We start from the raw sequence: 26557 nt of genomic DNA, 5'->3' as shown, positions 1-26557 counted from the left end.
AACCACCCGAAACTTGTACTAAGCTGGAAGTAAGATTTTCAGCACAGAAATTCTCAGTTATTCTCCTAAATTATTATTTGAAACTTTGGCCATATTTATCATAATGATCCATCTCTTTGACACTGTGAACATCAGTGAATAGACGAAACACCATTGTACCCCCCCCCCTTTAAAATAGATCATATTATGTTGCTTTAGAGCCTAAAATGAAGATAGACCGTTTTTGTTTTATCCAGCCGAATTTACTCAGTGCATCTTATACAACATCCAAGTGAAAGATGTAACACCAACATTTCTCGCAACCCTCCCAGACAAACCATATTTGAGGAGAATTTATGATATTAATATGAGCACTCTTTGTCATAAATACCTGGCTGCAGCAGCTTCCTCCTGCTCTTTTATCCAGTTTGGAGGGACGTCCTGATCCAGGGAGGGTCAGTGTTGTATCTTCCACTTCTCTAATAGACTTCACTCTGCTTCTAGACACTGCTAAAGCCTTTGAAATTGCTTTGTGTCCATCTCCTGACTTGTGCCATGTTCACAACTTTATCCCGGAGATCTTTTGACAGTGCCTTGTCACCCATAGTTGATCTTTTGCTTCAGCTGCACTACCAAGGAGTGAAATGCTCCAGGAAAGCTCTTTTAATGCTGAGCTAATATAAATAGAAATGACCACAGCTATCAGTTAAAAGTCATTTTTAGGAGGGGATGATCCCTTTTCCAACCCAGCGATTCTGTTTTTTAAAAAAAAATCCTGATATATTGGTGTTATATGACACTTTTTATGTCATTTCTAGTGAGAATTTAATATTGCAGTAATGAAATATCCACTTAGTCATCACCAAAGCTATAGATCATTAAACCATGCCTCATAAGCCTGTCCAAAATCAGTTCAATAAGGTGCCTTCATGCAAAAATGCTGCCTGTAGAACCATTGCCTGATGAGGCAGCAAGTCACCTGCCTAAGTTTTCAGATGCAGCCTGTGTCTGTCTTCATTTCAGGCTCCAAAGAAAAAAAAAGTGATCATTTTGAAGGGGGCTGATACTTTTCTATTCCCACTGTATAGAGAACCAAATATTTATTACCTTAGACAGCCGAACCACTGATCAACACAAGTGGCAGATATGATGTGAAATTCAGCATGGAAAAATCAAATCTAATTATTATTGAACATAATTATTTTTACATAACATGAGAAAGAATAAAATAGGCTGCTTCATGTGCAAATTCAAAGTGCGTCATTTATAAAATAAAAAAATTACATGTTCTTTAATACCATTATAAAAAACATATACTTGTAAATATTTACATTAGTATGTTACTCAATTCAATGGGTTTCTGTCAACCCTCCATCTCGATGTTAACACGTAAAGGAAAATGGAGAACAGATGACAAGAGCCGCTGCTCCAAAACAACCTTAAAACCAAGCGTTGTACTCGCAAAAGTACATTTTCACGTGCTTAAGAGCCTAATGATAGTAACAAGCGCTCAGGAAGCGTGTTGACAAACGCGAAAGGAAACAAACAGCGCGGTGAAGGCGGCGAGCGTCGCGTCGCAGCGCGGGTCACGTGACTCCCGCACGGGCCTGCTGTGTGTTGTGAGCGGACGGAGACCGAGGAAGAAACATGGCGGACACGAGCGATCTGAAGCGGCGCGCCGGGCGTTCGGTTTGAGCTTTCTCGCGTTAACCGAGACCGCTGCTCCGCGGGACTAGTGCATTCTTACCTGCGCGGGATCAACTTTGCAGTGGTGCCCGAAATTCCGGGTTTGGTGCGTGTAAAGTGCAGGCAAAACGCGAAACGGAGGAGAATAGATTTTTATCCATAATGAGGGGGAGACGAGGCAGGCCGCCCAAAGCGCAGCTAACGCAGGAGCCCACGGCGGGGCCGGTGCGTGGTCTGAGACCCCGCCGGGGCTTGAGAGCGAAGCCAAAAGCGATCTGCGATGAGGATTATGTCACCCCTAAACGGGGCACCCATCATCATCCAACACGAGGCCGGAGGAAAGTGCGCTCCGCGGCATCGAGGGGCAGAGGAAGAGGCAGGGGGACGGCCAGGAGCAGGGGGCGGCGGAGCACCGCAAGCGGGGTGGTGTACGACGACCACGAGAGCGACGACGAGGACGAAGACGTGGTCAGTTTGAGATCGGAAGAGGAAGAATACACGGAGGAGCCTCTGACGGACGAAGAGGAGGAAGAAGAGGAGGAGGAGGAGGCCAACGACGAGTCCGACTACCTGGAGGAGCTGAACGATCTGGAGGAAGACGATGCCAGTTACTGCACGGAGAGCAGCCACGGCAGCAACGCAGGTAACGTTACGGTCGACTCAGAGACCCCACGAGCGACTTGACCCGCGAGGCGCGACGAGCGCGGAGTCCAGGCCGAATGAGCGTGCTTCTGTTGAGCAAAACACTCAAAATTGATCCCGGTGCTTTCTGAGCTGCCGAAGGCCGCGGGTTTAGCGGTTAGCTTGAGCGCGACAGGCGTTTATTGTGATGAAATTACATTCACGGGACGTTATCAGCATAAAAAGAGATTAAGAATTAAACACTGAACTTAAATATCGCATCTTCCCATTGTATAAAAGTTAAGCCGTTTGTAATACATCATCAAAAAGTTCGCTTTACCTTTCAATTATGTATGTGCTAGCGTTAGCATCTTAGCGTATAAAATCAGACACATTCTGTAATGTGTTTTAAACATCAGTAAACCATTCCTCCTTGTTGTGAATTACACTTTTATTAAGGTTAGACTGTAAAGAAAACGCTTTTTAGTTCACACAGCGAAAGTTACGTACGTTAGTTAGCTCGTAATCTTGCTAATTGATTTCGAGTTGATAAGATCATTTATTAACAAAATGATCAGCATGTTCCACAGACTTTCATTAAAGTACGAGCAGATCTTATGTTAAAGTGTCTCACTTACTCTCCAGCCTCATTTGCATGAGTCTGTTGCAGTCTGACTGGTGTTGTGGAGCACGTAGCCAAAGCTGAAGAGCAGCTAATGACAGGCAGCACGCGGCCGATTGTTTTGAAATCCAGCGCCAGCGCCGCTGCTCCTCACGCGGGGAGGAACTTTGATTTCGACCCGCGACTGTGTCAGGCTCGCACGTGACGTCATAGAGCCACTAATGATGGAGCTTTTAGTGCTGTCACGATTAATGACCCGGCCTATGTAATTTAAATGTCTAAAATGTAATGTATTCCTGTGGTGGTAAAGCTGAATTTCCAGCATCATGACTCCAGTCTTCAGTGCCACATGATCCTTCAGAAATCAGTCTGATATGCTGATTTGATGCTCAAAAAAACATGTATCATCAGTGTTGAAAACAGTTTCAATTAAATAAAAAAAACATTGATAGTGACGAGATTTTTTTTTTTTTTTTAGCTCAAATTCGGAATATTTTGAGGAAACTGATTTCAGAATTCTTTTTTAGAATGTATTTTTATTCAAATTTATTTTTACTAAAAATGTTTAGAATTTATTAAAAATATCTGTATATATTGCAGCATTCTGAATGTCTTAGTGTTGCTTGTGATTAATTTTAATCAACACATTTATTTGTGGATGCACGCGTTGCCTGAATCAACAGTGTTTTTTCTGAAACCGGATATTTTATGCATGTATTATTGTATTCAATCTTAAATCTAATATACAAACACGCCATAACAACATTAGAGTTATTAGTATAATTGCAAATCGCATTGCATTATAAAATTGCATGGAGACTTTACTTTCCTACTTAAAAAAAATGTAATGATGGCTTTCTTCTGGGCAATCAAAACTGATTCTGACTCTTTCCGTTTTAGTAGGTCGTAAAAGACCAAGACCCAGGCGACCACCTTCTCCTATTCTGGAGCAGAAGGAGATTCCTCTTCTGGAGCTGCCCAGTTCCTCCGAGGACCTTCTCATTACCAACGAGCAGCTACTCAATGCTTCGGCTATTTACGAGGTCCTTCGCAGCTTCAGCACTGTCCTGCGTCTCTCTCTGTTCCGCTTCGAGGACTTCTGCGCCGCTCTGGTGGGACAGGAGCAGTGCACGCTGATGGCAGAGACGCACATCTGCCTCCTGAAGGCCATCTTAAGGGAGGAGGACACCTCCAACACCACTTTTGGACCGGCGGACCTCAAAGACAGCGTCAACTCCACGCTCTACTTCATCGACGGTATGACTTGGCCAGAAGTGGTGCGTGCGTATTGTGAAAGCGACCCCGAGTATCACCACGTGCTCTCTGACCTGGAGGGTGAAGACTATCCGTTTAGCCCTCTGGAGAGCAAAGTCAAGGTCTTGCAGTTCCTAGTGGACCAATTCCTCACCACCAACCTGGCCCGTGAGGAGCTGATGTCCGAGGGGGTCATTCAGTATGATGACCACTGCCGGGTGTGCCACAGGCTCGGAGACCTCCTGTGCTGCGAGACCTGCTCGGCCGTGTATCACCTGGAGTGTGTCAAGCCTCCTCTGGAGGAGGTGCCCGAGGACGAGTGGCAGTGTGAGATCTGTGTGGCACACAATGTGCCCGGCGTGACAGACTGTCTGACCGAGTTCCAGAAGAGCCGGCCGTACATCCGGCAGGAGCCCATTGGTTACGACCGACATCAAAGAAAATACTGGTTTCTCAACAGGAGGATTATTGTGTGAGTTTTTGCATTGTATGAATGTAAAGATATGGTATAACAAAAAAAAAAAAAAAAACATATATACAAAAATTTTTCATGCATCTCACTTTTCAAGCTAGGTTTTCATAAAAATATGGTTTAAAGTCCATAAAGGGGTCTGTATTGAATATACGTGACCTGTGCGTTTTGATCTGTTTCAGAGAGGAAGATGGTGAGGATGAAAATAAGCAGATCTGGTACTACAGCACTAAAGTCCAGCTGGCCGAGTTGTTGGAGGTTCTGGATAAAGAGTACTGGGAGAACGACCTGTGCTCTGTGCTGGAGGAGATGAGGGAGGAGATTCACTCTCACATGGACATCACTGAGGAGCTCACTAACAAGGCCCGGGGGAATAACAAGGCATACCTCACCGTTGCCAACGGTAAGAAAATACACATCATATAGCTCATCAATCAAATGCACATTCCAAGATGGTAATAAAAAATAAAAAATTTGAATGCACATTCAACATTCAGCTTTTTTTTTAAATCCTAATAAGCATGATGCACTTTTTTTTGGCAAATAATAATTTTAGATTTATTTTTGTAGCATTAACTTAAAATGTATTAATTTTTTTTTTTTGGTTGCAATTTTATGAAAGTATGAAGTTTATTATTTCTATTTATTTATTTTTTAATACAAAAATACATGCTGATATCCTGTACTTGTTTATTATATGCAGGTTTTATCTAATTTCATTTTAAACTGTTGTGTTTAGGCAGATCTAATAATCTTCCTTATTTATTTTAATATGACCAGTGACGACCAATTAACATTATGCTCCTCAGACGAGAAACTTTTTATGTGTTTTGACTGTTCGTTTACACGGCAATTGCGTTTTGCAGGCTGAACATGCATATTTTAAAAAACGGGTTTCAAAGTGCAAGTTTTGAAAATATTGTCATGTATATGTGTAACTTTTTAAAAGCAAAATGCAAAAACGTTTCAGTTTTTGACTGCATCATTGTCATGTAAACGTAGCCTGAGTTTTTACGTTTTTTAGCAGATGATCATCCCTAATCTCTAAGAATAAATCTAATAATAAACTAACTGAAGAACTTTTTTAAAGGACACGCAGGTTGTGTAGACCTGTTGCAAATAAAGACTTCCAGTTCACAGATTTATTGTTAAAACAAGTTGTAAATTAAACTAATGTTCTATGCCTTCTTTTGATAACCAGAAAAATATGTAAATAAATACACAACAGAATTTCTGAGGGGGAAAAGAAATTCATAAGGCTACTCTAAGAAAAAAAGTGAATAAAATATTTTTTATGCATTCAAATAATTATACATGCTAAAACACAAAAATATGGTGAGACAAAAGACATCTCACACTGCCCTAAACATCTATTTTTTGTTAAACTTTTAATAAATGTATAATGTTTCATGATTTTAATTAATTAGACATGCTTTTTGATTAATACAATTTAATAAAAATATTAAAAAAAAAAAAAATCCAGAAAAATTTATTTGGAATTTGAAAAAATAAAATAAAAACGAATTTAGGAAAAAATAAAGCTGATTTTATAGGGCCCTGTATACAGTAACTATATCTGACTTGATAGTAGTTATTGCGATGGAGTATAGAATGATAAATTTGGTTGTTACGCTAATCACTGTAAGGTGTCTTTCCGTTCAGCTATTTTTAGCAGAGCAAAAGCAGTTCCACCTGCACTACGGTGAGATTCATCTTGTGAAGTTTTTGTGGGAAAGTATTTATCGAGCTGCAGATGTTTCATGCATGCGTTTTGCTTCCTGCATGTGAACTTTGATTCATGTGGTATTTTGAAATGCTAACTCGAGGCAAGCAAGTAGTTATTTTAAAACGTAATAACTTGTAAGACACTGCATGTCAGTGAGTAAAGTGATAGTTCACCCAAAAATGAAAATTTCTTCATCATTTACTACACCTCAAGTCATTCCAAACCCGTATAAGTTCCCCTTTAACCAATGTAACGTGTGAGAGAAGGAAACGAGAATGATTTGTTTAGAGAAACAAGTTTGCACAGCTGTTGTGGTATTTCAGTATCTTGAGAGTATTCTTCTGTCCATTTCCTCCAGATGTGATCCTGGACCGTCTGAAGACCAAGCAGGAGGCGGAGCTCGAGGAGGTGAAGCGACGGGCCGCAGAGGAGGCTGAGAGGGCCAGACTGGAATCAAAACCTGTGGCTGGTGAAGCAGCTGCAGCCGATCAGATGAACTCCAACGGATCATGTCCACAACAAGACTCCAGTAACGGCAGTGCAACCAATGAGCAGACTTCTGCAGATGGTGAGAGAGATTCCTAGATCTATTAGCCATATCTCATGATATTTCATGTGATTCTGGTCTGTTTAATTAATATTGTGTACATTTTTGTGCACATCATCTTCAGTATAGTGTAAAATGTTGTAATGTAGCGATGTAATGAGCCAGTTGAAAATTGGAACTGGCTCTCTTTAGAAAAGTTTAGATGATATTTTCTTTTCATCTTGTCTTTATGTAATGCATATTAATGTTCGTAGTTGTGCTGCTTTGTTTACGGCGGTAACCAATGAAACGCTGTTTCACTGCTGTTCTATGAGCACCACCTGCTGTCAGAGAGTGAATCTGCATCTCACTCAGATCGTCTGTTTCGGTTTCGTGCAGATGTTTTATGTAGTATAGTTTCACCAAACTAAAGTCAGAGCATTCTGTTTTTGTTTTAAAATGTAGATTTAATTTAGATTTATAAACTGCTAAAAACTCATGCTGGATGTATTCAGCATCTCTGTTTGGATTGTGATTCAGATGCAGCGGTTGCCTCTAATTTTGAATGGAAAGAAAGTAATGGGAATTTCTATTTATTTACATTTTTCTAATTTTACTTTACTATGAAATATGTTCATTATTAAATATTACCATATGTCCCCTGTGTAGAGTTTTTTTTATTTTTTTTATTTGCTGGCAAGCCATTTTGTGAGTAATTGTTCTTTTGAGTCGGATCTTTTAATGAATTGTTCAAGCTGGTGATGCATCACAGCAATGAGTTACATTTATAACATGTATTTGATTTTGAGAAATGTTATTGTAAATTGTAATAATATTTCACAATATTACTATTTTTAGTGTATTTTTGATCAAATAAATCCAGCCTCAGTAAACACATAATAGACTTCCTTCAAAAACATTTAAAGTCTTACCAACCTCAGAGCTTTGAATGGTACGAATCTATATCCTACTAATCAAAATTGACTGGACAAGCCAGTCTATTCAAAATGCATCTGAATCCACTCTTTTCAAGAGCATTTCAGCTGTTTATATGCAAATGTGATGCTTAATAAATCAGTGCAATGCTTTCCAGACCGTGTGCTTTCAAAGACGTCTTGTATGTGAGCTTGCTTGGCTACAGAAAGTTTTTCTTCAACATTATTTGAATACTTGTAGTATATGTGGTAATCTTGGCTCCTCTCAAACACAGCTACAACCCTCATCATTTGTATTTGAAACTACAACCAAATCATTGCATCTCTCATCTGTTAGTGTTTAAACACTGAACGCAGACATTTGTTTATTCATATTTCAGCCTCAGTCTCCGCTGTCCCGACTGGTGAGGTGGGCAGCGCTGATGTTCCTGAGCTCGCTGCATCCAGCGCGGCCATACCGACTAAATCTGACTCCCAGAATCCCACGGGAAATACCGTGACACTTTCTTCCAGCGGTGAGGAGAAAGGGGAAGGGACTGAAGAGGTGAAAGAGTTGGCAGGTAAAGCGACGGCTTTTCACAGGGTTCAAATAGTGAAAAAAAAGGGTATGCAAAAATAGTATGTGTGTTGTGGGAGTCTTCTACTCTCAACACGGCCAAAGTGTCACACATTACTAATGTATGTAATATATCTTCTGTCACTGTGTGTCCGTAAGGTAAGAGCTCAGAGTCTGCCGGTCACGGAGAAGGAGAGTCTGTACTAGAAACTGAACCTGCACAAACAGCGGATGAGAACAGCTGCAGCAGTCATTTCTCCATCTCTGAATGCCTGCGAGGTCCAGAAGAGCCTGACCTGGTGGACCGGTCCTCACAGTCTTCCCTCAACAGCCAGGACGATACAGGTGTCTATGCACCCACATACACACCCATAACATGATTCTTTACGTTTGTTCATATTGGACACTTATTCATGTTAACTTTTTAATCTTAGGTGAGGGTAAAGCTAATGGAGATAGCGGAAAAACAGCATCGTCGCGCATGATTACACGACTACGAAACCCTGATAGCAAGCTAAGCCAACGCAAAGTCATGCAGGACAAAGATGGCAGCTCTCAAGATGGTAGCAGATCACTTAAAGAGGTGGGACTTTTTATATTTTTGGTCATGTTTGCTGAGGCATGATTCAATGTTCCTGTTGGTCATATTAAGCAAAAAAGATAACAGAGGTCTTGCACTGTAAAATGATGTGTGTGTTTCTTTTCAGACTCCTTCACTGTCATCCTTCGGCTCCTTTAAGAGAGATTCAAACAAGAGCAGTGGCTTTTTCAAACTGGGCCAAGAGGGTAAATTTCGTGTCTACCACAATCAGTACAGCACTAACACACTTGCACTGAACAAGCACCAACACCGCGAGGACCACGACAAACGCAGACACCTCTCCCACAAGTTCTGCATGACCCCTGCTGGTGAGTTCAAGTGGAACGGATCGCTGTATGGCTCCAAAGCCCTGACTGTGTCCACACTGAGATTAACCATCATCCAGCTGGAGAACAATGTCCCTGCGCCGTTCTTGCATCCCAACTGGGCGTCACACAGGTAAAAGTCTCACAAGTGCCAGTAGGACTTTTAGTTTTAGTCTCCGGAAGCAGTGTTTATCCATGTCATCCTGTAATCCTTTTCCATTGCTGTAGGTCAAACTGGATAAAGGCTGTCCAGATGTGCAGCAAGGCGAGAGAGTTTGCTTTAGCTTTGGCCATTCTGGAGTGTGCAATCAAACCAGTGGTCATGCTCCCTATGTGGAAGGATTCTCTGGGTCACACAAGGTCAGTTTAAGTATGGATATTAAAACAGCCATCTGCAATCTTTTTATGCTTTGAAAAAAAGTGATGCAATGAAGATGAGCAGAGTTTAAATGTATGCAAAGAAATTCAATATTCAAACTGCCAGTAGGATTACAGACAGTGAAGCTCACATGATCTGATGCCTGGTATATATATATAAAATGCTTTCTATAAAAGCAGTCATTAAAGTCTCTATTGGTATAAAGTGGTTAGAATGAATATAAAAAATCAAAAATCGTAATATTTGACGGTCATACAAACCAGATAGATGCATAGATGAGTAGATTAAAGTGTGTATGTGGTTAAATTTGAACTGAGTTGAAAATCATCTGAGCTATTTGTCTGTGGGATTTTTGAGATCTGCAACTGAATAAATCAAAGCATCGTGCCGAGTCTAGTGGATTGCAAGTTTTAGGAGTGGTTATAGTCGCAGGACTTCACTAGAAGTTTGTAGGATCTTGGCCTTGTTTGATATTCTGCAAAGGAATAATGTCAGTTCGGTAAGAAAGTCATAATAACCCAAGTCATGTCTGGGCTGTGTTTCGTGGGTATAGCTTGAAAGCTTAAGAAGAATTTACTGTCAGAAAGAGCTTAGGGATTTAAAAAGAGAGAAAAAAAAATCCTACAGCTACGATTTTTACAATAGCAGTATGTTGGCTTTGTTAAGCTTACGTAATTTTCATTTGCAGTTTATTGTCAGGAAAATGACATTATTGCTTCTAAACATGAAAGCATTTGTGTACTTGAACAAATTTCATGCTCGGGGCTTTACGAAAAAGTACAGTGAGTCACCTTTATATCCCAGTTTTGGTGAGCTTTGTTTTTTTTTTTGTTCTTCATCTTTCCGCAGGCTTCATCGCATGACCTCTGTGGAGCGGGAAGAGAAGGAGAAGGTGAAAAAGAGAGAGAAGAAACTAGAAGATGAAGAGACTATGCAGCAGGCCACATGGGTGAAGTACACTTTCCCCATCAAACACCAGGTACGTCTGAACACTTGGCAGATGAGTGTTTCATTTGAACATTTTAGGAAATCACATCAGCTCCAGCCGTCTAGCTGGAAGCATTCAGTAACGGTCTAAACTTCTTCTGTAGGTGTGGAAGCAGAAGGGTGAGGAGTACAGAGTAACTGGGTATGGAGGCTGGAGCTGGGAGAGTAAGACGCACGTCCATCGCTTTCTCCCAAAGCTACCTGGAAACACCAATGTCAATTACCGGAAAGCACTTGAGGGTATGTTGTGTGCTCATATATAATTCTACAAAATTTAATCTGGAACAAAGAAGAGTCTTCCATTGGCAGAATTTCTCTCATACAAATTCTTTTTTTAGCAGCTAAAACGGGAAAGGACAATCAGGCAGTTCTCCCAGAAACTTCAGTTAAAACAGAAGAAATTTCATCTCAAAATGTGCCTGTAAAGGATGACACCCAGGACACGACACTGGATCCTTCTGAAGAAAATCTACCTGTGGAGAAAGATCCTGGGTTAAAAGATGAAGAACCAAATGAAGAAAAAGAGAATGAAACGGCTGAAAAAATGTGTGCTGAGAAAAATGAATCTGTGGAAGAAATGGACACCAGCACACCTAACACCCTAAACGATGAAGCAGGTATTTGCAAACTTTAATATTCACTGTGCTTTAACCCATTCCAAGAACCGAAGTATATCAGAAATTATGTATTGTAAAAAAAAATAGTTCCCTTTTAGAAAATAGTTGCTAACTGGTCTCTATTTTACATATTTGCAGCTAACATCACAAATGTCTCATCTGATGACTCTCCTTTGAAAGGAGAGCCTTCTAGTTCCCTGAACCAACCCCAGCAATCCTTCTGGCATGATGTTGTGAATGTCAGTGAAGGCTTCTTGCTACGCACAGCATACAAGAAATTGAAGACATCAAAACTTGATGGCCTTTTGGAGAGACGGGTCAAACAGTTCACTGTAGAAGAGAAGCAGAGGCATGAGAAACTCAAGCAGGCCAGCAATTCAAAACCCTTGACTGAAGAGATAATGGAAAACAAGGAGACAACCTTTGCTGCTGAAGACCAAAAGGTCAAGATTGAAGGAAATATCTCTGAAACACCAAAGTCTAGACAGACAGAGGGGGTAGCATGTCTAGCGATCCAAGAAAAAGACAATGTGGTCAAAAAGCTTGACTTTAACCAAGAGGATGAGCAGGTGAAGACAAACATTTCAGGACAGAAGAACATCCTGGATGTCAGATTAAGTGACTCGTGTGACTTAGCCCCTAAAGAACATCAGCAGAAGTCTCCAGAGCCAGAACCTAAGACTACCAGTAGGGTGGCAATGTCTGAGCTTAATGGAAACTCTCAAAGTCTGGATCAGAGCTTGAACGCTAAACCTGATAAAACGGTTACAGAAACTACATGTCCGTCTGAAGACTCTGAGAGAAAGGACATCATTGAAAACAATGAGAACGATCAAGAGGTAACGAGAACAGGGCCTGTGCAAGTAAATGGGAAGGATGCTCTTGTTGACACACAATGCAAGAATTTGACTGATAATGTTAACACAAAGGAGCTAACCAATACCGTTGGGGTGGAGGTTAAAGCAATATCACCAAAGGAACCAGTGAAGTCACTAATGAATGGTGACGCCACTCAAGAGTGTCTTAAAGAATGGACTAATAGCACGCTTCCTCAGGTGAATTCAGATGAGGAGAAAGGACTTACCAAGCTTGACCCAGATTGTCCACCACCTCAGAAAGTGGCTAAGTTGGAAAACAACATCGAAGGACCTGTAGACTCCTCGGTTGGTTCCTCTGTACCCAAACCATCTTCTGTAGCTTCCGAGCCAAATGCAAGATCCGAGGTGCCTAGTCATAGCTCAAAGGTGGAGCAGATGCAAGTTGAGGAGGCAAAGCCTCCTGTTCCTTCACCTGTCCCTTCAGCTGAAGAGTCCAGCTTAAGCAGTGACCTCACTGAAAACAGCAACAGCGTTAGTGAGATTATGACCGTCATTACTCAAGTCACCACAACTACAACCACAGTGTCCACAGAGTCTCGCATGGTGTTGACCTCTCATGACAGTCTTGCTTCCAATAACCAGATCAGTACATCTATACCAGCAGATTCTAAGGTGGAGTCTACCAGCTCTGTTTCGACACTCTCCACTAAATCTACCACTACTGTTACCAAGGTTATGAACTCATCCCAGGAAGCTACTCTAACAAAAGAGTGCAAAGCCACTGTCACGAAAACACTGATCGATTCTATGTCTGGTCCTAGTGGTTCCACTGTAAAATCTATGACAGTGAGTCAAGAATATTCCACCAGGGACAGGGTACGATTGTTAAAGTTCTCATGTACCAAGAAAACAAGGTCCGGAACGGCATTGCCTTCATACCGCAAGTTTGTGACCAAGAGTAGCAAGAAGAGTATCTTCGTTCTTCCAAATGACGAGCTGAAGAAACTCGCAAGGCGCGGTGGCATCCGTGAAGTTCCTATCTTTAATTATAACGCCAAGCCAGCTTTAGACATCTGGCCCTACCCATCCCCACGACCAACATTTGGGATCACATGGAGGTCTATATCTTCTCGTTTTTTCCTCTGATCTTTGTCATCTCTTTTAAACGTTGTCTTTCTGAAAACCTGAACCTGAAAACATCACTATTATTATGGCTTATACTTGGGGTTAGAGCATTGGGATGTCCATTCCTGCTCCTGGATGGCCACCTTTCAGAAACATTTAGCTCTAGCCCTAACCAAACACGCCTGAACAGACTAATCAAGGTCTTTAGGGACACTAGAAACCTTTAAGCAGGTGTGTTGGAGCTAAACCTCGAAATTGGCCCTCTAGGAGCAGGATTGGACATTAGGATAGAAATTTGAACAAGCCCCTAAATTTAAGTATTAACTGTTATGCAAAAACATAACTTCAAAACTCTGTGTCTTGTTAAATAGACGTGTGCCATCACTTTCTATGCAGTCAGTCACTTATGATTTTGCCTGGTTTATGATCAAATCGATCGTAGCATGTCCTGACTTGTACCTTAAAACCAGAATATCATAGAGGGCGGCTCTTTTGACTGGGACCAGTGAGCAGCCGCGGCCCAGTCTCCAGCAACCATCGAGAACATCCTAGCATTGATGTAGCAATGCGTTAAATTATATTGAAAATCTTGGCAAACCCCTAGCACTTTTAGTTTGCAGATTCAGCTTGAAGAACCACTCTCTTTTTGTTCAGATTATGTAGTAATCTAGTTTAACATATGTTAGTTTCCTTAAGGGTCTTTGAAGCGCTTTCCTGTATTATTATGTTCTTGGTCCTAATTACTGGTATTGTCTTTTCTTAGTGTCCCTTTGGTGTCCAGAAAAAAATAGGGGTATTAATGCTAGCTGCCTTTTCTTAAGAATAGTAATAGTTTGCATGAATGCTTAGTTCTTTTAAACCTTGTTTGTAATGCTAATGAGCTGGAGGTTCTGTCATACAGGTATCGACTCCAAACGGTGAGATCTTTGGCTGGAGTGAGCTTAATGCTACGGCTGCTTTGGGCCTGTCTCAGATGGGACGATATGTCTGTCAAACCCTCACCCACAGGAGGAACAACACGAACAGGTTGGCACTGAACTGCTTGTCACATGTCACTTTATCATTTGGTGCTAAGCACTCAACCTTTTTTGTGTAATTTAACAGAGACATCTGACACCGATATCACCACCACTGAGATCATCAAGCGGAGAGATGTTGGTCCTTATGGTATTCGTTCTGAGTATTGTATCAGGAAGATCATTTGTCCCCTTGGGGTGCCTGAGACTCCCAAAGGTAAAGCTGACTCAAAGAGTCCCTATGCCGTACAATCGATTAGTGCTTGTTTTTAAGACATTGAAAGTCTTCTATCTTGCCAGCCTTGATTGACCAGAAACGCACTGATATTTGATCTGTCCATCATTCCTTTGAGTAGAAACTCCCACTCCTCAAAGGAAAGGCCTTCGTTCAAGTGCTCTGAGGCCAAAGAAGCCAGAGCCAGCTAAGCAGACTGGGCCTGTTGTGATCGAAACCTGGGTGGCCGAGGAAGACTTGGAACTCTGGGAGATTCGAGCCTTTACCGAAAGGTGGGAATTACCTCTTTGTTTGTGAATTTACAAACCCTAAAACCAAATTTACCGATTCATTCTTTCAAAAACTCTTGGACGAAGGGGGGTTGTAGATGAGACATGAGTATATGCATATATTTATATATTTATGTTTCCCAACGGTCAGTGTGTCTCAATTTTCCATGTTTTATTTGATCATTCGTATTCTTTTAAAGATTTTAAAACCTTCTGACTTCACAGGGTTGAGAGGGAAAAGGTGCAAGCAGCTGACCCAACTAAGGTTAGTGTGCAGAAGAAAGCAGAGGAAGTCAAGGCCCAATTGGAAGCTCAGCTAAAGCAGCAGAGATTGGCAGCCCAGCAGGTGGGAATGTAGACATGTGCCCACCTGGGGCGCCCCTTTTTATTAACCTGGGGCACAATATTCAATTAAATGAATGTTCTTCCCAGTGGGCCTTATGATTTATTTATTCATTGGCATTTAATGATCATTTCACTCTTAGTTTTGTTGGGTAAACTCATATAATTGAATGATCTTGATTTTAATTTTAACTTTATCTTGTGCCTTGTATCTTTGTTTATACTGTGAACTGTTCAATGACTATATTGCAGAAACGGCTGGAACAGCAGAAGCCTAGCAGCACCAGCAACACGTCCACCTTGACCAACACGCCTACAACCCCTGGGACCACTACTCAAAAGGTGGTGGTGGGCTCGATTAGCGGTCAGGTAACTTCAGCGCCAAAAGTGGTTATGACCACCAAGTTGGGCCCTCCAGTGACATTCCAGCAAAACAAGAACTTCCAGCAGTCCTTTGCTTCCTGGGTCAAGCAGGGCCAACAAGGAAACTCAGGTCAGTCTATATAATGTTACGAGGAGGCATGGTTAATGTTGCTTGATGGCCTTTAATTTTAGACATTGTTGTTTGTTTGTTTTGGTGTTTTTTGCACGTCGGTGTGTTCGGTTGGAAATTAGCTTGATTTTTTTTCTGCCGTCCTGTTATGTTTTTTTTTTTTTTTTTTGGTAAGTGTATTTGTGATGGTGTTTTTTTTTTAGTGCTTGAAATCGTTTCGTAGTCCCTGGCGTACTTGGATTCACCCGCTGCTGTATTTCCTGATTGAGATGTGTATGTTAGGGTGGTGATCAGACCTGTGTCTTGCAGTCTCTACCAGTTCGGTTGTGACTGTGGCGGCGAGTAGCGCCACCACGTCTGGGCAAACGTTCCACATCGCTGCTGCTGCGGGGTCGATGGCCGGCAGCGTCATCGCTGCTAAACTACCTGTTCCAGCCAACAGCAAGATAGTCACAGTAAACGTGCCAACCACTCAAGGAGGTACGGCAGGCCTCCAACATCCATTGGCATGTGATTTTGTTTAAGTTAGGCCTGCCTGCACGCAGAGATACAAAATATTGACTTGATTTTTTACTTTGTTTCAAATGGTGAACAACATATCGTGAGCATCACTTAATACAGCCTGTTAGTTGTGTAAAAGGGTGTTCAGAGTGACAGCAGTTCACTGCAATCGAAAGGCATTTAGTTTCGATGAGAGGTGGTGGTTTAAGGAGACATTCACTTTAAATTGGTGTCATTGTGAACATCCACTAAAGTTTGGTACAATCTTTGTGTTTGTTTTACGGCTTTAATATTTTGAATTTAATTCAGTTGATTATCATTGTTGAATACAAAAGATCACTCTATTTTTTTAATGCTAACTTGTTGTTTTGCTGCTACATTTACATTTAATCATTTTAGCAGACGCTTTCGTCAAAAGCGACTCACATATGAAAAGAGCATATAGAAGCAATCCTGACCAATAGGAAGGCAACAGTATACAAGTGCTGTAAGAAGTATCAGTTAATATAGCAGAGCACACATACCACCCCCCCACACACACAAAAAAAGAGAACAATAGAATAAGAAAATCAATAGAAAGGCAAGTGCTGATGATAAAAGAGTATCTTTTAGAAGTTTTTTGAAGATGGCTCTGTTTGTTTCACATTTAACTTTTAATTTTCCAGCATGGATGCATAAATAGTTTAAAAGTGACCGTAAAGGCATTTCTAATAATATGCAGTAGAATTAATATTTATATATTTATCAAAGAATATATTAAAATGAAAAACGTTTTATTAATATTTCACAATAAAGGCAGCCTTGGTGAACTTTCGAGACTTGTTCGAAAACATTTATTTTATTTTTTTGTACATCTTACCAACTCAAACTTTTGACCAGCTATGTATCTACGTAATGCAGCATTCTTGGAGAAACTAAATGCACTCATGGTCTCGGCAGGCTTGGTGCAGGTACAGCAGAAGGTGGTGGGCATCATTCCATCAAGCACAGCGGGCACCGCACAGTCCTTCCCTGCATTCCAGCCCCGTGCGGCCACCGTCAACATCAGACCCAACACAGCCACCTCCACGCAGCAGGCATGAGCTCTCAGTAAAATAATCCACTCTGGGAAACTCAACTTTTTTTATTCCTGCAATAATGGTGTATGTTATGGTGTATGCCCAGGTCCTTACGACTGGAAGCGCTCTCCGACCAGGGATGACTGTGATACGCTCTCCTCTGCAACAGACCACCGCCCTGGGCAAGACTATCATCCGCACGCCCCTGATGGTTCAGCAAGGTATTCCCAACCAGCTTTCATTCTGGAAGTGAAATGATTATTCATTTTTTACATTTAATTCATTACATTTAATAAACCCTTTATACAGTAGTATAATAGAGACAGGAAATGATAGACTCCCATTCAGTTAGTGGTCATTGTTTAAAAGATACTATTAAAGGTCTGTAATATTACTGATTCATCTGTGCTGCCGCTGTTGGATAAGAACACAATTTGAATAGTTTTGAGCGGCATAATGACACTACCTTTGCAGCATCAACATTATTATTGAACTGAAGTGAATCAACTTTGAACTGTCTTGAGCTGAAGCTGAATAATGACACTATTGTCTGCCGTAAAGCTGCTTATAGATGAATTGAACTTGTTTCATAATTGATGAACTTTGCAACATTGACAATAACTGAACTGAACTGTAACAACACTGAACTGAATACAACTGAATAATCACACTATTGTCTTCTGTAGAGCCGTTTTATAGCTGAAAATTACGTCTTTTCATAATTGATCAACTTTGCAACTGATAGTTATTGACAGCTGGAATTGTTTATTTTCGTAATTGATTAATTTACACATTTACACATTTACACTACTGAAGCAATCTGTATTGCAAAAGTGCTGTAAAATAAGTGGGACTTTATTTGATTATATACACATTTGACTGCGTAATGCTACAGTTGTGATGTGCATATATAAATATACCACATTGTTAGAGTGTAAATGTGATTGATATCACACAGGTCAAGCACAACAGACAGTGCAAACGAGTTCAGGCGCTCAGGTGGTGGGTACTCCTCGGCTTTCCACCCCAAACCAAGGCCAGACCCCACAGACAGCCTCTTCTCCCCGACCACAGCAGGGGCAGGTCAAACTCACTCTGGCCCAGCTCACACAGCTCACTCAGGGGGCTCAGGTCTGTACCAGTCTTAAGTCAGCTTGTTTTAATGTGCTCATTACCGCAGAAAATAAGCTCTGCAACCAACAAAGGTTTTTAATGATTCATACACCGTTTAGTTCATAATTCTACACTAATTAACAACTTTTATGAATTCTTAAGCCCAAATACATTCGTCAGGATTAAAAAGCTGTATGTGGTGTAACTGATGCATTTTATGTTGTAGAATAAAACCTGAAAATATTTTAAGCTTGTGTTAACCACAGATATTTTGCAAGCATTAAAAAGTGGCTGAAATAAACTCCCTCTTTCGCTGTCCAGGGAGGGAACCAGGGCTTGACGGTTGTGATCCAGGGGCAAGGTCAGACCACCGGGCAGCTGCAGGTCATTCCTCAGGGGGTCACGGTCATTCCGGGGCCGGGTCAGCAGCTCATGCAGGCAGCCATGCCCAATGGCCAAGTCCAGCGGTTCCTGTTCACACCCATGGCCCCTGCACCAGTGTCTGCCCCCGTAGCCCCCTCCACAACAACCTCATCAGGCGTCCCAGCCACAGCTGCACCCGCTGCCGCCACCAGCACACCTCCAGCACACATTCAGCCAGGTCGCTGTTTATTAGACACTTCATTCACACAAGCATCAGTGGGGAATATTAGCCAGCAATGTAGCTTCTTTAACCAGAAAAATGCAGATGCTGATTTACATAATCTCCAAAAAAAAAAGGCATTAAATACACATGAGTGGATCTCAGAAGATATATGGAAAGAACCAGCTCAACTTACTAAAATCCATTTCATGTCTCGCGTATCCAAACAATCAGACAACAAAACAGCTTGCTGTAAACAATGTCTCATAATCACGTAATTTGATTATATTATATATCCTAATACACGGATCTAATATTCTGATACATATGCTTTGTCTTTCTTAACTGATTACCTTCACTTAAGACATAACTGTCTATTTTTGAGTATACTCACTACGATGGGTGTTTTGATATAAACCTTTGGTTTCTACTTGCACTTGAGCAGATAAGTACACACAAAAGTAATATTTAAGATAATTAATGCAGTCCTTATTGTTTTGCTCTGTTGTTTAGACTTACCAGTTTAAATGTGTTGCCTGTTTCTGTGTATTATTGCTATTGCAATACATTTTCTCTTCTCTCTTTAGCTGCTCGTCTAGCTCCTCTGCCCCAGCCGCTGACCTCACTTCCTCCCACATCATCTGTCCCTCCATCACTGCCGGCCCAGCAAGCCCCCACCCCGGTCCCAAACACAGCTGTTCCCCAACCGATTCCATCAGTTCAGCCCCATCCACCCGTACAACTCCGACCTCAACCCCAGGTCCCTCCTCAGACTTCAGTCCCGCCCCCTACACCTGTCCCCACCCACCAAATAGCTCAGGTGACGGCCAGCGCACCTCTACAACAGGTCACCACCCTCCCCATCGCCCAGACCACCGTTACCAAAGTCCAGTCCCAAATCCAGCTTCCCCCTCAGCTCCTGAGCGTCCCCGGGCTCCAGCAGCAGGTCATCTCACACATCCAGAGTCAGGTCGCCGCCCAGATTCAGGCTCAGGTCCAGCAGGTCGGGACCACGGCCGGGATGCCCCAGCAGATCAAACTGCAGCTGCCCTTTCAGATCCAGCAGCAGGCCGGAGGGACGGACCAGGCGCACCAGATCCAGAATCTGGTGACCATCCAGACGGCCAGCGTACAGGAGCAGCTCCAGCGGATCCAGCAGCTCTGCGAACAGCAGCAGCAGAAGAAGAAACAGCAGGAGGCTAAAAGAGAGCAGGCCCAGCAGCACGTCAGCCAGAGCGATCTGATACAGAAACAGGTCAGGACCCAGATCTGTGACTCCAGAATCATTTAGTTGGAGTTTAAGAAACATGGGATAAATACATTTACTGGGGAAACATGACATTACAGTAGAAACTATCTAGACTGATGGCGTTTCATGTCGTTTTAAAATGTTCCATCTTTATGGAGCATTAACGTGTTAAACACTCGCTTTTTTCCCACTTAGGTGGCTCAGAAGCAGAATGTGGTCATAGAGCAGTTGAAACAGAAGAAAACCATGACCCCTGCTGAAAGAGAGGAGAACCAGAGGTAAATACTTTCTAGATGTTGTCCATCTCCCTTTTTCCCCACTAAAAATTCACTCATTTAAATGTCAACTAACATGAAGTATTATTTAGGCTCATTGTATTTGTAACGCGTGCGCCGCAGATAAACCATAAGCAACTGAAGCCGTGTAAATGGAAGTCTCACTTAAGAATAGACTGGCTTTAATCAGCCCGATCCATTGTGTTTGGTCTGTCCGGGCAGGATGATCGTCTGTAACCAGGTGATGAAGTTCATCCTGGATAAAATCGATAAGGACGAGAGGCAGGCGGCCAAAAAGAGGAAACGGGAGGAGTCTGTGGAGCAAAAGCGCAGCAAGCAGAACGCCAGCAAGCTGTCGGCTCTGCTCTTCAAACACAAAGAGCAGCTCAAGGCTGATATCCTGAAGAAAAGAGCTCTGCTTGATAAAGAACTACAGCTGCAAGTGCAGGTGAGGGGAACAGGAAGTGTGCTAACTTCATCAAATAGATCTGATTTTCACTGATCTGAGATACGTATTTTTATTTCATTTTTTTGTGTAGGATGTGTCTGTACTACTTTTTTTTAACAAAATAAATTATTACGAATGAATATATTCAGTTAATTCATATGCATATGCTTTATATAATCCCCAAATTTCATTGACAAATTAATAAATACAGCCGATAATAAGAAATGTTTCTTGAGCAGCATATCAGAATGATTTGTGAAGGATCATGTGACACTGAAGACTGGAACAATGATGCTGGAAATTCAGCTTTACATCACAGAAATAAATAACATTTTAAAATATGTTCAAATAGAAAAAAGTTGTCATTGTAATAATATCTCAGAATATTACTGGATTTTTGAGCAAATAACTGAAGCCTCGGTGGCATAAGAGACTTCTTTCAAAAACATTTAAAAAAGCTTTTGACAGGTAGCGTACGTTCACGTTCAGTAATTAAGGAGTGTTTTTCCCCGTTTATGACAATCTTAGCAGTGGGAATCTGCCAATAGCAACGAATGATTTAATTTCTCGCCCAGATCTCAGCTTTATTCACACACACACACACACACACACACACTATTAACACCACAGCAGACTTGGCAAATAGACAGCAGACGCTACATTGTGCTACATTGCTGAAACATTTACATGTTTCCTTTCACTGTAGGAGGAGTTGAAGCGCGATCTCATTAAACTGCGGCGGGAGAAGGAGAAAGCTCAGGCTGCGGCTGCACAAGCTGCAGCGGCTGCCGCGGCCGCCAGCACACACGGGCACAGCGGTCTCTCCTCGTACACGGCCACGGTCACGTCCCCCTCCTCGGCACACAAACGCAAGCGGGAAGAGGAGAGAGACGCCTCCAAGTCCAAACGCAAAAAGATGATCTCCACTACCTCAAAGGACAGCAAGAGGGACATCAAGTTATACTGCATCTGCAAGACGCCCTACGATGAGTCCAAGTATGACAATTACATTGGCCTGCAATTTTAAGGGCTTTTTTGTTTCTGTTAGCTATTTTTTTCTTTTGTTTGTTTTTTCAAATATATATATATATATATGTGTGTGTGTGTGTGTGTGTGTTTTAAATTACATCATTTTTAATCTCAAATTTCTGCATTGAAAGATATAACCACATAATTAGATTTTAAAAGGAAACAATATATAAAATGAAAAATCTAATTTGAAACGAAATTGGTTATTTATTTTGCTTACGGTACACTTCTGTGTATTTTGTTTCTGAGGCTCAAACAGTTGAACACTAAATAAAAGCATTTGGCTTAATGTAAATGTAAATCCTACTACTGCTTCTGAAGCCGTAAAAATATGCATATGATTTTTTGTGAAAGACATGATGTCTAAGAACATGTTTGCTGCAGGTTCTACATCGGTTGTGACCTCTGCTCTAACTGGTATCATGGAGAGTGTGTGGGCATCACTGAGAAAGAGGCCAAGAAGATGGATGACTACATCTGTTCAGAATGTAAACGTGCTCAGGAGGGAAGCACAGAGGAGCTCTACTGCATCTGCAGAACTCCCTACGACGAGTCCCAGTAATCACACACCTGCAGTCTCACCACACGCCTTTCAACAGCTGCATGACGAAGCAGAGTTTCTCATATGATTCATCTGCTTCTCAGGTTCTACATCGGTTGTGATCGCTGTCAGAACTGGTACCACGGGCGCTGCGTGGGCATCCTACAGAGCGAAGCCACACATATCGACGAGTACGTGTGCCCGCAGTGCCAGTCCACAGAGGATGCCATGACGGTCCTGACGCCGCTCACAGATAAAGACTACGAGGGGCTGAAGCGGATCCTGCGCTCCTTACAGGTTCGGATGGCAGCTTCTCAAGGCTGTTTGGAGTTTTAGTGCAAAATTTGATTGGTTGATTTTAATCCTTCATTTTGTTTGGTTATAGTCATAAAAAAGGCAAGCAATTGTCTGGTTGTAATGAACTTGACCTCTAGCTGCTTTACAGAAAACCCTTGTATAATATTGCACACTATTTAAATCACAGTTCACCCAAATCTGTCAGCGTTTACTCACATTTAAGACCATATGAGCATCTTTCTTCTGAGGAACATATATTTTGAAGATGTTTCAGTTCCCATCAGTTCAAAAATATAATGGAAAGCAATAGGAACGAAATCTTATTATCATTTTATATGTTTTATGTATGTTAGTCCCATAAAATGGCGTGGCCATTCCTGGAACCAGTGGATCCAAATGATGCTCCAGATTATTATGGGATCATCAAGGAACCGATGGGTAAGAGTGCTTTTTCTTCTCTTTTGTATGACCAAAATGAATTGTATAATATTCTATTTGGTTATATGTAGATTTCTTTTTAAGTTTTAAGGTAATTCTTAAACTGTTAATATACTATTTTAGATTATTTTTTATAAATGATTTTAAAGTAACACTGAAGAATCAGCATTTTGCCTGTGTTTTAGTAATGATTTTCCTCATTTTCTGCTTCCCTTGTGTTGCTGATATCTGCAGACCTTTCTACAATGGAGGAGAGGATACAGAAACGCTTTTACAGCAAACTCACAGAGTTCGTAGCGGACATGACCAAAATCTTTGACAACTGCCGCTACTACAATCCCAGCGACTCACCTTTTTACCAGTGTGCGGAGTTCCTGGAGTCTTTCTTTGTACAGAAACTCAAAGCTTTCAAAGCAAGCAGGTAACGTCTGCTCACATGCATATCATTTAGGATGTTTTTTAGGATATGTAAGGATTAGTTCACCAAAAAAATGTAATTGTCATTCACTTACTCTCATGTTGTTACAATATCAATTTAAGACCAAAACAGATGCAGATTATGTTTTGAGTGTCTCGTAACCGATATCCTTTACTGATTTGAGTTTTTCCTTCTCTTTTTTTTTTTTTATTATTTAAAAACATTCATTCATATTTATTATTAATGTTAAGCTAAATATTTGGAGTAATTACAGACATCGTAAATATCGATTTAAAAAAATGGTCAAACCGATATATCGGTTTACATGAAAGGGTATAACAGTGGTTCTATCACAGGTATGATTTCTTTTTAGCCATAGTGTTAGTTTTTTGTACTAAATTTGTCTGTGTTGTACTGTTTAGTTTGCTCTTGTGTTGATTTCACAAGTTCCATAAGTCTTTTTCATTGCATTGGCTTACACACATCCAGTTTAGTTTTGTATCTGCTTGTCTTCATGTACATTGTTTTCACACTATGAATGTTTCTGCTTTAAATATAATTTTTAATTCAGAGGCAATTTAGTTTAGTTATCTAACCTTAGATTTCTCTTGCTGGCATTTCATCCTCTTGTTCCTGTCCTTATTTCATGACTGTATGCTAATAACATAACTGTTTGTGTTTGTGGTTCATGCATGTCATTCATTCAGTCCATTATCCTTTCTTGCAGATTATCATAAGTCATAGTGGCTGAAGGGGCGGAGTCATTCTGTATTAGAGAATCATGGAACTTGCTGTTTTATTAACAGTGGAAGCTGATGTACATTTAAGTCAAATGAGTAAAACTGTTTGGAGAACCTGTCAATAAAAGCAAGCCAAGACTCCAGTGAAGCCTTTGACAATCGGCAGCCATGTTGAACACACAGAAATCAAGGGAAATGCTGTCTGTGCATTTATGATCCTGTAATTTTTTTTTTTTTACCCATTACGTTTGCTGATCACATGATGTTATTTATGGTGTTTACATGAACGCATGATCATATTTATCACATGGATTGGCTGATTAAAGGCATTTTAAGACTTTTCTGTTCATTTTTTGTTTTGTTTTTTGTAATGTGCTTAATGTTTGTTTCAGCTGGTTCGCTGATCTGTCCAAGTTTTCATTGAGAGGACTAATGAATTTGCTGAAAATTTGTGCAACTTTATAACTTGCGCAGTTTCGGTTGGCTTAAATATGTAGCAAAATAAAGAGTTTTAAATCCTTTTATTAGGATTTCAATGTTGAAATAAAGGACCATGCTTTAAAAAAAAAAGTTTAATTTGTTTTTAATTTCTTTTAAATTTGGAGTTGAAACCAGCACCAATTAAATGACTGAAGGCATTCCCGTTGTATCATGCCAACATGGCTGCCATTCCTTTTACCCCTGAGGCTTTTTTTCCCTCTGTGCTGTAGATTCAATTGTCCACATTTATTTGTGAATGTTCAATAAAACCAAAGGGCGTTTAACCTCATTCTCTCTGTATTCTCTAGGTCTCATAACAACAAACTACAGTCATCAGCCTCGTAGAATACAACCACATGCTATTCTAAATAAACATTGAACATTTAATTCAAGATGGAGCTCTATCCCAGTTAGCCAGCATCGCACATAGCCACAGCGTTTGGTGGGATATCGGACGTGAAAGCTGTGGGTTTGGATCAAGAATGGACGGTTTACATTTTTGGTTGTTGACTGGGATGCTCTCCTATTGGATTTCTTTGAGGATTAAATGCCTACAAAAAAAAGTTTTGTGCGTTTTTAAAACCCTCTGGGATCATGTTCCCATTTTCCAGGACAGCAGGAGTCTATCATGGGTGCACCTGTTGTTTTTTTTCCCCCTTTATATGATTCAGCATACTACTTCAGAAGTGGAATGGGGACGCAATCTGCTAACTGGTTTTTAAGCAATGGGGTTGATCAAGGTACCTAAACTATGAACGCGTTGCATCGAGGGCTGATGAAAGTAGTAGTCAAGAAAGTATCCTGTTTGTATAACTTGTCTTCTTTTTTTTATTACAACTGAAGAAATATTGATGTATATGGAACAAATAAATGGAGGGGACAGGATTCTCTCTTCTACATTAAGATGTTTCTATATTCTCTTCATTTGAAAACGATTAGACCCCCAAACAATCTGACAGTTCAGATAAAAAAATATCTAATAATCCTACTGGATTTCTTTTAAAGATGGTGTATTTCTAGATACATAAATGATCTAACACGATTCTTAATGTTTTGTCTAGATTTTGGTGTTAAAAGGCACAAAATGAACCACATATTTTCTCATGTTTATAGTTAAGTATATTCTAATTACAGTACCTTTTTTTGTGTGTTATATTTTTAAAGTGCACTTTTCCCATCTAACAGAATTTGTATGGCAATAACCATGTTTTGTTCCTATCTCTGATCTTAATAGAATTACAATACTTCTATAAAGACTTATTTCTCTTATTTGTTTGTATATTTTGGATCATTTGTTTCAAGCATAGAATCCTAGGCTTATACACGTATGATCTTCAAATCGTAGTCTAATGAATTGATTTAATGAATTAAAAGTTTCATTTACAACTGGCAAGTTGTGTGTTACCATTAACTGGTTTCTGAGTCGCTTTGACTATCAAACAAATAATTGCCTATTATAAAAATGATAATTACGCCAAAGAACGATTGTTTAATTTACAGGAATACTAAATACCTTTTTATTTTCAGCACACAATGCGTTCTGTATACTGTAACACGTGGTGTCAAAGGCTCTCTTTCTTCTCTCCCATCATAATTTTTTTTAATTTGAGAAAGCCACGTGTGGTCGCCGCTGACCAATCAGAATTAACCTTAGAGCTGTTTAGCCCCGCCCCTTGTCACACGTACATTTTCAAAGTGCTTTATACAGATTTATTTTTGATTTCAAACAGAAACAGTATATTTAATAATCATACCAGCACAGCGCATCCTTTAACAGCCTTTATATCATACAAACTGCAATATTGTTTAATGTCATGATTTAA

The 26557-nt window shown here is 40.7% G+C and overlaps 1 protein-coding gene across 9 annotated transcripts; it reads left to right on the top strand.

Moving 5' to 3' along the window:
- The first annotated feature begins 1573 nt into the window (after positions 1-1573).
- Positions 1574-25637, top strand: LOC113047753 (nucleosome-remodeling factor subunit BPTF-like). 9 transcript variants are annotated; one of them, XM_026209092.1, is made up of 32 exons: positions 1574-2308; positions 3812-4634; positions 4817-5037; positions 6719-6928; positions 8202-8381; positions 8537-8722; positions 8812-8960; positions 9085-9416; positions 9512-9643; positions 10512-10641; positions 10754-10889; positions 10988-11266; positions 11405-13202; positions 14111-14235; positions 14314-14442; positions 14582-14732; positions 14955-14994; positions 15324-15564; positions 15874-16044; positions 17005-17141; positions 17230-17344; positions 18082-18254; positions 18558-18837; positions 19407-20074; positions 20264-20346; positions 20566-20791; positions 21498-21787; positions 22205-22378; positions 22466-22658; positions 23012-23096; positions 23331-23517; positions 25043-25637. In XM_026209092.1, the coding sequence occupies exons 1-32, from the start codon at positions 1828-1830 to the stop codon at positions 25077-25079; spliced, it is 8562 nt and encodes a 2853-aa protein (XP_026064877.1). In that variant the 5' UTR covers positions 1574-1827; the 3' UTR covers positions 25080-25637. The 9 variants fall into 9 exon arrangements, with proteins under 9 accessions (XP_026064877.1, XP_026064821.1, XP_026064825.1 ...); XM_026209036.1 differs by having other exon boundaries at positions 14955-15075; XM_026209040.1 differs by having other exon boundaries at positions 3809-4634; positions 10991-11266; positions 14955-15075.
- Positions 25638-26557: the final 920 nt, after the last annotated feature.

The sequence above is a fragment of the Carassius auratus genome, chromosome 3 (genome assembly GCF_003368295.1).
Source record: "Carassius auratus strain Wakin chromosome 3, ASM336829v1, whole genome shotgun sequence".
NCBI lineage: Eukaryota > Metazoa > Chordata > Actinopteri > Cypriniformes > Cyprinidae > Carassius > Carassius auratus.
The sequence above is the reverse complement of the archived record's forward strand: the minus strand, read 5'-3'. Positions and strand labels throughout refer to the sequence as shown.

What these genes read in the sequence shown, in the direction of transcription:
- LOC113047753 (XM_026209032.1), top strand. Translation starts at nt 1,828, where the DNA reads ATGAGGGGGAGACGAGGCAGGCCGCCCAAAGCGCAGCTAACGCAGGAG. An exon ending in TGAGCAGACTTCTGCAGATG is followed by an intron (nt 6,929 to 8,201) that starts GTGAGAGAGATT and finishes TTCATATTTCAG; the next exon opens with CCTCAGTCTCCGCTGTCCCG. An exon ending in GTAGCAGATCACTTAAAGAG is followed by an intron (nt 8,961 to 9,084) that starts GTGGGACTTTTT and finishes GTTTCTTTTCAG; the next exon opens with ACTCCTTCACTGTCATCCTT.